General features: G+C 38.3%; 1 protein-coding gene across 15 annotated transcripts in view; it reads right to left on the bottom strand.

Annotated features, from left to right (window-relative positions):
- EXOC6B (exocyst complex component 6B) overlaps nucleotides 1–14,719 on the bottom strand; it is a 605,784-nt gene that overhangs the window by 588,831 nt on the left and 2,234 nt on the right. For 13 of the 15 annotated variants that reach the window (XR_006215816.1, XR_006215815.1, XM_007083428.2 and 10 more), the window contains exon 1: nucleotides 11,332–11,550. The exons of 1 other annotated variant lie outside the window; for it this stretch is intronic. Coding sequence is in view for 12 of the 14 variants with exons in the window: in XM_007083428.2 (XP_007083490.1) it covers nucleotides 11,332–11,444 (113 nt within the window). In the remaining 2 variants the exon portion in view is untranslated. Of the gene's footprint in view, nucleotides 1–2,820; nucleotides 2,877–11,331; nucleotides 11,551–14,719 lie in introns of those variants that run through there. One more of the 15 variants, XM_042981707.1, reaches the window with a different exon arrangement.

Raw genomic sequence — 14,719 nt, forward strand, 5'->3', positions numbered from 1 at the left:
ATTTATTTATTTGTTGGTTTGTTCGTTTGTTTGTTTGTTTGTTTGTTTTAAGTAGGCCTCATGTCCAGCACGGAGCCCAATGCAGGGCTTGAACTCACAACCCTGAGTTCAAGACCTGAGCTGAGATCAAGAGTCAGATCCTTAACCGACTGAGCCACCCAGGCACCCCTTGTTCATTTACTTCTAAAGCATATATAGCTCTGTACTTAATATAGGCAAGTGATTATTCAGAAAAATGGGCAAAAAAATATATATAACTTTGTACTTACTGATACTCTTTAATTATCAAAAACTTGACTATTAAAAATAGTATTTATGAAGAATTAACCAACATACATGCAATGCATATACTCTTCCATATCAGAAATCATGGAGACTGGATACATATGCATCTTACTAAGGAAAGGGAGATAGAGCTCATAACTTTCTGAAAGTGATCAATGATCAAAAAATAAAAGTGGGGGGCTGAATAATGCACTTTCAACTTCCACTATAGATATTAAAACTCTGTGCCTTTATTAAGCCAAGACCAGCAGAGAACTGAATTCTTTTGGCTCCCTGCAGATCTGCCTTTACTAAATTGTATTTTGGTTATGCCATATGCTTTCACTAAAGGACAATATAAGAAACAGCCTGTCACATATTGCTGCATTTACTATATGGATATTAAAGTTACATTATACAGGGCCTTCTTTGTGAGGACATATGGGAGAAACAGTTCTCTGGTCTTACTCAGAACCAAGAATAGCTGTGCTTCTCCTTAAGTAACTACTTTTTAATTTTACAACACCATAACTCAAATAACAGTGCATGTCTCTTTTTTGCACTAGTTGCTGGAAAGCCCAGAGCCAAACTGATGGCCTACCTCCTTTACAAAATGTATAGGCCTTCAAATAGGAATCTTTTTTTTTTTTTAATGTTTATTTATTTTTCAGAGACAGAAAGAGACAGCATGAGCAGGGGAGGGGCAGAGACAGAGGGAGACACAGAATCTGAAGCAGGCTCCAGGCTCTGAGCTGTCAGCACAGAGCCTGATGCGGGGCTCAAACTCATGGACTATGAGATCATGTCCTGAGCCGAAGTCGGATGCTTAACCGACTGAGCCACCCAGGCGCCCCCAAATAGGAATCTTTTAATTGCTCTCACTCTTGACTTCATAGTCTTCTTCCTACCTGTTTTTGTCTTACCCCAATTTCCTCACCACATCTATTATATGTACTTTGTAAATCACGTACATTTTTAGAAACTGTCTAATTCCTTTCTAGAACAAGGAGAGAATCAGAAAAAAGGAGAGATAAAGAATAGTCGATTGTCAATTAACCAGAATAAAAGATGACTAGTCAGATGTGACAGAAATAGTATTAAGTTACCTACAATTTAAGGGAAAGCATTTACCATTCTGCAGACATCTAGAAATGTAAAATATAATATAAATTTATAGATACACACCACAAATCTTTTTTTTTTTTAATAGTCAAAGTATTAAAATATTTCATTAATGTTGTCACTGAATTCTCCTTCACTTGAAGACTGGAACAAAGTCCATGCAATATGGTCAGACTTTAAGCAAACTGTCATATTTGTTTTCCAAATACTTCAGCAAATACTACTGCAACACAAAAATGCCTTTACTCTTCTTTCCCACAGCCATAGCACGAATCTCTAAGAAATAACCTATTAATCACCTCAGGTCTCAAGTGTTTAAGCTCAGCTCTGCATGAACTCAGTTTTTATTTTTACTAAGTCTTTCCATCCCACCCCTGCCTTTTCTGCTATTTCCTCCAAGCAAATTTACATTGTCATCATTGCTCAGCATCTCAATCCCGATTCACACATTTCATAGATCAGCCAGTCACTGATTTTATTTATTCAAGTTGCCTTCATCAGAAAGCTTCGCTAAGGCACATGATTAAAACAATTGCTGTATCATTGGCAAATGCTACAAATTACCAACTTCAATGACATAAAGAATCAGAAAATCTTTGCTTCCTTCAATGACCTAATTAATATTCATATATATTATGTTCCAAATTAAAACTATGTCATAGATGTCATCTAAATTTCTAAACTGCTTCCAAAACCATACTAAATAATTGCCCTTATCAATTACTTTTTGCAATAAATTCATACATTAGTTGTGTTGATGCTGGAAATTATGTAAACATGTGAAGAGATGCATCATACTTTAAGGTAAATAATTTATTAAAACATTGACAACTTCTGATTTGCTAAGAATTTTATTTGTATATAAAGCGGCCTTATCTAATAATGTTACTGCATTTCCCCCAAAATCTTCTGATTTCAAATTATCAGTCTCCTGATAGAAGATTTTTTTTACTCTTTCAAAATGTCTGCTTATTCATATACCTTTATGACTTAAAATAATGAAAAGGCAAGTTTGAAGCTTTCACTCCTTAAAAAACAATGGTTTCTTTTAGTAACCAAAACTCATTGCATTTTGTATACTCCTGCTGTATTTAAGCAAAGCATAACAATGAAAGGTTCTTTACTGATGCTCTTAAGTCAAAGAAAAATGCCAACTTTATAGAAAAATAAGCAAAGGAGACAGACAATACACACACACACACACACACACACACACAAATATACAAAAAGCCTTTTAAACATATGAAGAGATGTTCAGCCTTACAATAAACTACAAATGATAACTACACAGAAATACCATTTATCATTTATTACATTGGCGAAAAATCAAGTCGAATGCACACTTTGTTGAAAAAACTATGGAGAAATGAGTAATATCATAGAATGCTAGAGGGAGAACAAAATGATCCAACCTCTAAAAGGTATAATACCTACCAAATTACATACATACTCATCAGTCTACCCAACGATCATTCTTCTGGGAATTTACCCTACAGATAAAGTATGAAAAGTACAGTAAGAAATGACCAATGTTCAAGGTTAATGATTGCTGCATTATTTTGCCTAGCAAAAGACTAGAAATAACCCAACTAAACAGAAATAGGAGACTGGCTGAATAAACCACAGTATATTCACATGATGGAATACTATGTAGCTGTAACAAAAAAAAATCAGGAAAATCTCTGCATATGGGTATGGATACACCATCTGAAGAGTAAAAAAACAAGCTGCAGAACTGTATATATAGCACACTACTTATTGCATAAAAGGGGGAAAAATAAAATTATAAATGCTTAGTTTTGCATTAAAAACACAATGAAAGTGGGGCGCCTAGGTGGCTCAGTCGCTTGAGCGTTTGACTTAGGCTCAGAGCCTAGAGCCTGCTTCAGATACAGTCTCACTGTCTCTCTCTCTCTCTCTCTCTCTCTCTCTCTCTCAAAAAAAAACAAACATGAAAAGGATAAACAACAAACTAGTAAAATAAGGAAACAGAGGGAATGGGAGAAAAGATATATTTATTAGGTCCATGATTCTTATCCTTTTCTTTCCATTTTTTGAATAAAATATTTCAAGCCCGGACAAATAAGGATAATTCATCTATTTGTATTTTATCTCCAAAGTTGTATCTCCAGGAGATCAGTTCCATCAGCATTATATATGAGATCTGACAACTAATAAACTCTTGGTATTCAACAAAGGAATGGCTGACAAAGACTATCCTCCCATTTATATTCTCTCTCTGATTACTAATGTTGTGTAGTTTGAATCTAATTAATCAGATAACACATCAGAATAACCTTCCCCTGGAAGAACTTCAATGAAAATTTTTGTTTATTTAGCCCAAATAAAATCAGACACAGAGTCCATTGCTAACTGAACCAAATCACTATTGTCTTATCAGCTACAAGAGGGCTTTTTTAGTTTTTCATTTTTCTAATTTGCTTAACGATTCAATGACATTATTAAAATAAAACCTAACTTCTCTTTATGAAACCACAAAAACTCATTCTCCTATTCCGTATGGTAATGAAATTTATTTAATGCCACCCATCCCCTTTCTCCCATATGTATAATTCTAATCCTAATCTCTCTCTCTCAAAAATAAGTAACATTTTTAAAAATTTTAATTATATGTACTTCCAAAAAATAAATACATCTCATAAATTGAAGTTTTCCAGATTTTCAGCAGTTTTGTTTTCTCTCAAAAGGCTAGACACGTTTTTTAAGACAGTTAATCCACAAACCAGTTCATCAGCCCCAGATAATTAACAGTTTGTGGTACAATTCTTGTATCCTATTCTTTCAATAAATATTTATTGAGCACCAACTATATGCCAGGCACCCTTTTAGATTCCCAGGATACAGCAGCAAACAAAAGAAAGAAAATCTCTCCCCTCCTGGAAAACAAATTCTAGTGGAGAAGCCTATGTGTCAGGCAGTAGTTTAAGTGCTATGAAGAAAAATAAAGTTCCTCTCCTTCTAGTCCCTGTATCAATAAATGGCAACCACCATTCACCCAGTTACTTAAGCAAGAGCCTTGGAATCATCCTTAATTCTTCTCTTCTTTAACACCCAAAATTAATCCAACATTTTGGCTCTACTTTCAAGATATATTTTAAATCCACCTACTTCTCATCACCTTCTCCCCAACACCTTATTGCATGCCACAGCCACCTCCTGCCTGTTATTACTGCAAATACCCCTTGACTGATTTCTGTTTCCTCTCTTACTCCATCTCCACACAGCATCCAGAATGTTCCTTGTTTAACCTAATTCAGAGCATGTCACTCTGCCGCTCAAAACTCTCCTATACCTCTTAGTCTACATGATCTGGACCCTGACTAACCTCCTACCATCACCTCCCCCCATTACGCTTCTCCTGAGAGCTTTCACGCAACTGTGCCCTCCATCTGGAAAAGACTTCTCCTGGAGAGCCACATGGCTTGCTCCTTCATTCTGTTCAAAGCTTTGCCACAGTAACCTTTTCTAAACACCTAATTGAAAACAATACCCCATGATGTGAAACACTAATCACTAAATAGCATTACTTTATGCATCTGTTTGTTTGTTTATTCTTGTGAGTGCTCCACTAGAATGTAAGGTCCATAAGGGCAGGAACTCATTGGATTTGTTCTCTGCTGTACCCCAGAGGTGGTAAGAACATCCAGTGCATAAATGTTGCTCAATTAATATTTGTTGAATGAGTAAATTCATGAATAAAGCCACTAAAACAATATAGCTATATAATGTATAACCATGCACGAAACTGTATATAACCTATTAACTGGAAAACCAAGATAAAACATGATGGTACTCTTCTAATACCTAATGTAATAAAATATATATGGAAAAAGCCAAAAAGAAATATGCAAATCTAAGAGTTTAGACAGGGTGGTAGGAGTAAGTTTTTACTGTCTGTTTCTTATTTTTAAAAATCATATTACATTTTGGGGCGCCTGGGTGGCTCAGTCGGTTGAGCGTCCGACTTCGGCTCAGGCCGTGATCTCGCGGTCTGTGGGTTCAAGACCCGCATGGGGCTCTGTGCTGACAGCTCAGAGCCTGGAGCCCGCCTCGGATTCTGTCTCCCTCTCTCTGCCCTCCCCCACTCATGCTCTGTCTCTCTCTCCCTGTCAAAAATAAACTTTGGAAAAAAAAAATCATATTACATTTTTAAAAAATAAGAAATAAAAATCACATTACATTTATAATTGAAATATAAAAATATTACTTTTAAAAGGGAGCTATTATTAAAAAATAAGCAATCAGCAATGAGAGATAATTTCTTTCTCCTCATTGTCAAGGAGGGAGTATATCAGAATCACCTGAGGGGCTCTTATAACTTTGTTTCCTGTCTTTTCCTCCATTCTCCACTCCATCCCAAAATAATTATTTTGATAGGTCTGATTGATTATTGATGAATATTATATCCCTCAAATAGGTGAGTGCAAGCAAAAAAAAAAAAAAAAAGACCAGCAGCCACTAAACTAACATAACTCCCAAAATAGACTTAAGGCCACAAAGCAAACTCAAAGGTAACAGGCAGAAGATGACTCATATTATGTGAGTGACTACTACATGGCAGGTACCGTGAAAAATGTTTTATCTCATTTTTTTTTAATACTGTCCCTGCAATGTACATGGTATCATCTCCATTTTAACAGAAGAGAAAAATGTGCCCACTTGGGTGGTCAGTTGCTTATAAAAATAATTAACTGCTTACAGAGGTCCACGCATGTGCCAATAATGATAACACATCATGAACCAAAGATTATGATTAGCTGGCTTTTGTACAACTTAGATAATGGGGGAGGGCAGACAATGGAAAACAAAGCCATGTGGCCAAAGGCACAGAGGTAGCAAATGAGGAAAACAGGTCCCCATATTTAATTATCAAATGACTTTAAGCGAAAGTTTTTGAAAACATCACCCAATTTGTTTCCTGTAAGAACCGAATTTACAACTTAGTTAAATAAGCAAGATTAAAAAAAAAAAAAAAATTGTTCCTAGACCAATAGTATAGATTTCTAACAAAGTATATAAAGCAACAGTCTAGAAGGAAAGCACAAGAAAAAAATAAAAAATAGATACACTGGACTACAAAGTAATTTTTTAAGCTTATTTATTTATTTTCAGAGAGAGAGCGTGAGGGAGAGAGGGGCAGAAAAAGAGGGAAAGAGAAAGAATCTCAAGCAGGCACCACACTATCAGCATGGAGTCTGACGCAGGGCTCAAACACCAAACCGTGAGATCATGACCTGAGCCAAAATCAAGAGTCAGATGCTTAACCAACTAAGCTACCCATGCGCCCCTGGACTACATAAAAATTTAACTTCTGTGCAGCAAATGATACCATCAAGAAAATGAAAAGACAACTCACAGAATGTAAGAAAATATTTGCAAATCATATATCTGGTAAGAGATTTATTTATATCTAGAATATAAAAGAACTCCTACAATTCAACAATAGAAAGACAAACCAATTAAAAACTGAGTATGAGTAAAGGATCTGAATAGACTTTTCTCCAAAGAAGATACAAACAAATGACTAATAAGCACATGAAAAGATTAGCCATTAGGGAAATGCAAATCAAAACTACAGTGAATTGCAGCTTCAAACCCACTAGGATCCTAGCATTAAAAAAAAAAAAAAAAAAAAAATCATAACAAGTGCCGACAAGAATGTGGAGAAACTGGAACCCTCATGAATTGCTGGTGGGAATGTAAAATGGTGCTGTCATTTTGGAAAACAGCTTGGCAGTTCCTCAAAATGTTAAACATGGAGCATCATATGACCCAGAAATTCTACTCCTAGGTATATGCCCAAGAGAAATAAAAACATATGTCCACACAAAAATTAGTACGTTTATGTTCATAGAAGCATTGTTCTAACAGCCCCCAAAGGAAACCTAAATGACAATCAACTGAATAAATAAAATGTGGTATATCCATATAATACAATTCAGTATTGCTGCATACTACTCAGCAATAAACAGAAATGAAGTACCAATACAAGCTACCACATGGATGTGCCCTGAAAACTTGCTATGTCACCAAAAAAAAAAAAAAAAAAGAAAAAGAAAGAAAAAAAGTGATGAAAATGTTCTAAAACTAAATTGTGGTAATGTTTATACAGTTCTGTGAATATGCTAAAACCAGTGAAATGTATATTTTAAATGGGTGAACTGTTTGGAATATTAATTATATCTCCATAGAGCTGTATTTTTACAGGCAGTATATTTCACTGCTAAATTTAAAAGCTTAAAAACAAAATCTTAAATAGCAGTTAAGACTGAATGTTGGGGCCCTGAGTGGCTCAGTCAGTTAAGCATCAACTTGATCTGAGCTCTAGTCTTGATCTCAGGGTCGCTGGCCATGAAGCCTACTTTAAAAAAAAAAAAAAAAAAAAGACTGAATGTTAATTGCTGGTATCCAAAGAGCAAAATTAGAAAATGACTTCTCCTGAATGTTATATGAAAGTGATATTATATGAAGTGATATGAAAGAAGACTAGAAATATAGAGATGGGATTTGAAATATGAAAATGTGGAGCTACTGTTCTTGAGTGATTTCTGATCAATATTTTAGTATTAGCAGTACAGAGCAGGAATCAATATCATTTTAAAAGCAAGACAGGCCCTAATATCTTATGGGCCTCTTTCCTCATCTGCAAATTAGGACTTGCAGCTAACGAAATAATTTTTAAGATAAAGACAGAGAAGAAAGAGATGGCTGCTTTCCCAAAAGAATTTGCTGGGCAACAGCCTCTATATGTGCAGATATGCTTGGGCCTTTCAGAATACAATGAAAAAGGAGAGGCACTCTCCCTTATGGTATATGGAAACTGACTACCATTGCATTCACTGTTCAAGATTAAAATAAGGATAAATATAAAATGAAAAAGTCAAGCTACTCTGGCTTCGCAAACCAAAAGGAGTAGGATTGGAAGAATAATTTGGTATCACAGAAGGGAAAGAAAGTAAGTCATGATTCACAAGTAATAGTTGGCAAAGGAAAGAGTCTGGTTAAGCAATGTAGCTAAATGGATTTTTGTGAAGAGCAGGAACTGTAGGGATGGCTATAATCTTATACCTTATTATCTTATATCTGCTACCAATTCACTGTTATTGTCTGTTCCTTAGTTCCTCTTCAGTTACAAAACCTAATTCAGGAACAGCTAAGAATCTGGTGCTTTAGAAATACTACTTCAAAAGATGTAAGAAATAGAAAGGACTACGATGAGGGGAAGAGGCATATGAGATTAACAGTTGAGGGTAGAGTTCAGGAAGAGAGCCTACTGCCTTAAATATATTTAATGACTGTGATGGAAAAGGAAAGGAGGTAATAATGATGGAGGTGCATCCAGGGTAAGGCATGGGCTCTGAAACATCAAGTCTGTGCATGCTGCTGCCTGTAAATGGGATAAGGGGAAAAAATGAGATCATCCTCTATGAATATGGACAGGAACAATGTAGACTAAAGACAAAGACAGTGGGTATTAGTACTTGATTTACAGAATGTCAAGTGATTGAATGTTTGCGGATGATAGTAAGATTTAGGGTTATCTGCCAAAGACAGGATGAGGCCAAAAATGAAGAGCCCCTACTAATGATCCAGGGAGTCCGGAAAAGCAACTAAAACTGGTAGGCTAGTGCCTTAACTCTCAAACCCCCCCCCTTTTTTTTTAATGTTTTATTTATTTTTGAGAGAAAGAGAGAAAGAGCGTGAGCGGGGGGGAGCAGAGAAAGAAGGAGACACAGACTCTGAAGCAGTCTCTAGGCTCTGAGCCATCAGTACAGAGCCTGATCCGGGGCTCGAACCCACCAACCACGAGATCATGACTTAAGCCAGAGTCGGATGCCCAACCAACTGAGCCATCCAGGAGCCCCTCAAACCCTTTTTTTTTTTTTAAACCATGTCCCCTTTGGGCAAAAGATCCCTTCATCCACCTACCCCCACAAAACCCCACTTTCCAGTGGAAAAATAATTCAGTAATAATAATAAAGCGAATTTTAGGGAGAAAAGGTAATGTATTTTAATCCTAATGCATATATCCTGAATCAATACACTAGAAAGTTACAGGCCAAAATTTGGCTGAACAAATATGCATTATGATTCAGTGGAGAATTAACATAATAAATCACAACAAACTATACTGACAACACTAAATTAAAGTCACTTATCATATAAACCAAGGACAGCAATTGAAAACCACAACCAACTCAAGACAATATTAATGGTGTTCTGATAAAGAACCCTTCTTTAAAACTCTAGCAATCCCAGATGCTCCAGTGGGAACTTTGCTTGGCTCAGTAGCCAAATATCTTAGTTAAATACTGAAACAGCATCCTCAGTAACTCCAGTAACATTTTGTGTTATAAAAACCAAATATTAATAATCGATAGTAACACACTTAGAATACTGATAAGCAGTCTGCAGTTTTTATAAAAGTAAAGATAATGAAATAAGGATCATTCACCCTTAAGAGCTCAAGAAAATGGGAAAAGAAAGCAGTATGATGGTCATGATCCCAATGCAATGAAGGACAAAGGCAAACTACTAAAGATGGTCATGACCAGAGATGGCACAGAGAGAAGTAGGCTACCATTGTGCCCTGGAGAAGAAAGATGTGCAGGTGGAGATAAGGAGTAGAGTCTCCAGCCTGCCCCTCCTTCAAACACTCTTTCATGAGACAACTCTCCCTATGAAAACAAAACAAAACAAAACAAAAAAACAACAAGCAGTGAGTAATAACTCCTTTGAAGGGAGAAGTAGTGCCCCAAGACTGTGCAAGGTGGGTAGAATTATCTGTCTACTGACTGCATGAAGATCAGGAGGTACAACAGGAAGGATAAAATGAGTAAGTTCCAGGGCACTAGTAAACTGAGGGGAAAGGGAAAGGTGGTTGGAAATTGGATCTGGTGAATAATTAACAGGAAGTATAGTATACGATAATCACCAATTGAGACATAACAAAAAAGGTTAAGAATGCAGACCCTGGATCCAAAGAGCCTGAGTAGGAATCACTACTCCCCTACTTTATTTTCTCTGTGACCATGAGCAAGTCACTTAACCTTTCTGTGCCTCACCTGTCAAATGAGGATAATAACAGTACCTAATAGGATTGTTCTGCAGTTTGAATAAGTTTCACTTGTAAATTGCTGAATACAATTTCTTGCACTGTACATAGTAAGTGGTACCCAAGTTTTGTTAAATACACTAAGCTGAGGTAGGTGGAGTTTGTTTTGACATTTACAAATAGAATGGGGGTGAGAGGGCAAAGTAATGGTATGGGGGGGTGGGCAGAAGGGGTGACAACTTTTTCTCAGCGATGAGACTACCTTGAGGCTGCACCTTTGGAACAGGTCGTCTTACTAACAGGGTTCAACAAGTACCCGCTACCCAGAGAGGGGCGCGGGTTGAGGGAAACTTCCTTCCAGGCCTAAGATTTTCAGAAACTCATTTCTGAGAAGTGGTTGTGATTTTATGGAGCCAAGAGTGTAATTTCCCATCATCAGACTGTGACTGAATTTGTTTTGTCCGTAGAGCAGGACTTATGTCTAGGACAGGATGGGGTCTGAGTCGGAGAGGAAGGGTGATGTCCCCAGGGGGAAGATCTGCTAAAAGCCACCATCTGCCGGGCGCGCTCTAGTCGCCCAGCTCAGGGCCGGCCTCGGAGGCAGAACCAAGGCTGCCCCAGCCTGGAGGAAGGCAAGAGGAGCCTCCGGAGTAACTGGGCTGTGGGCGTCGGCGGTCGAGTAGGGACCCCATGTCCGGGCTGTGGAGGGAGACCCGCCTTGCCCAGGGTGGAGGTCGCTCGCCGGGATCCCCGAAACGGGGGGCTGGCGCTGACCCTGCGGGCGGCCGGCCAGGCACACAGCCCCGAAGGAGCCTGGCCCCCGTCCAGCCCGTACCCGCCCGTCGGTGGCCCCGGTCCCCGGGGGGTACCTGAGGGTGGGCCCGATGCAGGCCGTGTCGGTGCTCTCGATCTCTCGCAGGATCCGCTCGTGCTCTGCCGCTGTCTCCAGGCTCTCCGCCTCCGCCATCTTACCCCTCTCCATAGATTGGGGGCGCCAGGCAGTGCGTCCCCTCCTTCAGCCCCGCTCACCTTTCGTTCCCCCTCTCACCCTAGGCTCCAGAACCTCCCCGGCCTCCGGCTACCCGCAGGACGACCCCTCCCTCGGGCTCGGCACGCCCCCTTGCATCACCGCGTCCGCCGACGTCCCACGCAATGCCCGCTGGGACTTGTAGTTCACTAGGCAACGATCGCCTGAGCCCCGCTCATTTATTCTTTGAATCCACAAATACGTGTTGAAAGCCCCACTATAAGCCAGGAACAGTTAAAGATACCGCATGTGCAATGGTGATCAAGTTAGGAAATGACACTGATTCTACAGCTTCTTCTTTAAGGCCCTTGCTACAAAGTGCACAAGGCTCTGGACACTCAAATAATAAAAGACAAAATGGGTTTCCGCAGGCAGCGATCTTACAAGCTTTAAAAGGGGGTGGGAGGGGGGTTGGAGAATCCCCAAACTAAGATAAGATAGAATGTGGCTGTAAGCCAGTTAAGCTTACTCGTGTAAATCGAGTTCAGGGCTACTTCTGGCTATGAAGGATTCATAGAAAGGTTGGGTCTGGTAGTTTAAAAGTTGTGACTAGAAGGTGTTAGGAGTGCCCAGAAAGCCAAGAAAAACTTCATATGCACTGGCGTGTAGAGAAGCAGTAGTAAAAGATGGGGTTGCAAATGCACCCTGAAGAGAAATACTGGGCTGAGAAATTGTGTACCTTACTCTGATGGTTACACTTGGTCAAACAACCAACTGCATCTGGAACACTTGCAAACTTTTTTTTTTTTTTTTTTTTTTTTTTTTTTAATACAGACTAAAGGTGTAAACCCTCTGAACATCCTGATCCAGGGATTTGCATTCAATAAATTACCCAGGTTAGAATTTTAAAATCATATTTATTGATCACTGCTTCAGTTTTTACGTAAGACAATGAATGAGAATCCACCCGAGGTTTTAAAGAAGAGTGACACAATCAGAACCTTGACGTTAGGAAATGTGATCAAGAGCAATTGTGCAACATGAGCAGAGACAAAACTTGGAGGGGCACCTGGGCGACTCAGTCAGTTAAGTGCCGGACTCCTGATTTGGGCTCAGGTCATGATCTCATGGCTGGTGGGATCCAGCCTGGTGTTAGGCTCTGAGCTGACAGCACTGAGCCTGCTTGGGATTCTCTCCCCCTCCCCTTCTCTCTCTTTCTCTTTCTCGCTCTCTCAAATCAAATAAACTTAAAAAAAGATAAATTTTAAAAAATAAAAAATAAAATTAAAAAAAATGGGAATGCAAGCTGGTGCAGCCCCTCTGGAAAACAGTATGGAGGTTCCTCAAAAAAATAAAAATAGAACTACCCTACGACCCAGCAATTACACTACTAGGCATTTATCCAAGGGATACAGGTGTGCTGTTTCGAAGGGACACTTGCACCCCAATGTTTATAGCAGCACTATTAACAACAGCCAAAATATGGAAAGAGCCCAAATGTCCACCGATGGATGAATGGATAAAGATGATGTGGCACATATATACAATGGAGTATTACTCTGCAATCAAAAAAAAATGAAATCTTGCCATGTGCAACTACGTGGATAGAACTGGAGGGTATTATGCTAAGTGAAATTAGTCAGAGAAAGACAAAAATCATATGACTTCACTCATATGAGGACTTTAAGAAACAAAACAGATGAACACAAGGGAAGGGAAACAAAAATAATATAAAAACAGGGAGGGGGACAAAACAGAAAAGACTCAAATATGGAGAACAAACACAGGGTTGCTGGAAGGGTTGTGGGAGGGGGGATGGGCTAAACGGGTAAGGGCCACTAAGGAATCTACTCCTGAAATCATTGTTGCACTATATGCTAACAAATTTGGATATAAATTTTAAAAAATAAAGAATGAAATTAAAAAAAAGAAAAGAAAATTTGGAGATAGCTGAATGCTGTAAGAATTTTAAGGCCTAATCCAGGGAGGTGGCAATGAGAATGAAAGAGAATAAATGGAAAAAAGTAGAACTGTCATGATTTACTAGATATGGGGATGGAGGACCTTGGGTATCACTCCACAGTTCGGAGCAAAGTGACTGGGAGAATTGTTTGCCATCAGCAACAAAAAAAAGGCATGCAAGAACCAAACTGGAAGTTGAGGCCAAATCATTTCTGCTCCACACATGCACCCAATGTTTATAGCAGTGCTTTCAACAATAGCCAAATTATGGAAAGAGCTCAAATGTCCATTGACTGATGAAGGATAAAGAAGATACACACACATACACACAATGGAATATTACTTGGCAATCAAAAAGAATGAAGTCTTGCCATTTGCAACGATGTGGATGGAGCTAGAGTGTATTATGCTAAGCTAAGTGTATTAGAGAAGGACAAGTATCATATGATTTCACTCCTATGTGGAATTTAAGAAACAAAACACATGAACATAGGGGAAGGGAAGGTAAAATAAGATAAAACAGAGAGGGAAGTAAACCATAAGAGCCTCTTAAACACAGAGAACAAACTGAGGGTTGCTGGAGGGGAGGTGGTTGAGGGGATGGGTTAAATTGGTGATGGGCATTATGGAAGCCACTTGTTGGGATGAGCACTGGGTGTTATATGCAGGTCATGAATCATTTCTACTGAAACCAATACTACACTGCATGTTAACTAAGTTGAATTTAAATAACTTATTAAAACATAAAGAAAACTTAACTATTATATGACATAAAAAATAAATAAAAATAATAAATAAAAATAAATCATTTCTGCTCCAGCCATATGCCATGAATTATTTATGATGCAATCATTAGAGAGAAAAAGAAAACACTCTGTATTCTGTATAGATACGAAACTATCTCCAAATTGTCGGGTTGAGCAAAGCATGTCGGGAAAAAGCAAAGCATGAAACAGTATAGAGAATATGTTTTCTATTTTTTGAGAAGAATAAATATTTATATATATGCTTACATATATACATGAAATATGACATAGAATATCCCTGAAAAGATACCCAAGAAACTGTTAACAGTAGTGGTAGCCAGGAGAGGGATCGGAAGGAAGGGGGCTGAAGTAAGAGAAAGATCATTTTTAATTATGTATGCACTCTTGGAATTCTTTCCTTTGTGCATATATTGCTTTTTTTCAGTAAAAATGGTAGTTATTAACTGAAAACACATTTTAAAAATAAACAAATAGTGAGGAGAATGAGTTACAAGTCCTGGTGTTTGTCAAGAAATGAGCAAGTTGCCAAACCTGTCTGTTTCTAGATAATCTCTGGCTGTC

This window comes from Panthera tigris, chromosome A3 (genome assembly GCF_018350195.1).
Source record: "Panthera tigris isolate Pti1 chromosome A3, P.tigris_Pti1_mat1.1, whole genome shotgun sequence".
Classification (NCBI taxonomy): domain Eukaryota; kingdom Metazoa; phylum Chordata; class Mammalia; order Carnivora; family Felidae; genus Panthera; species Panthera tigris.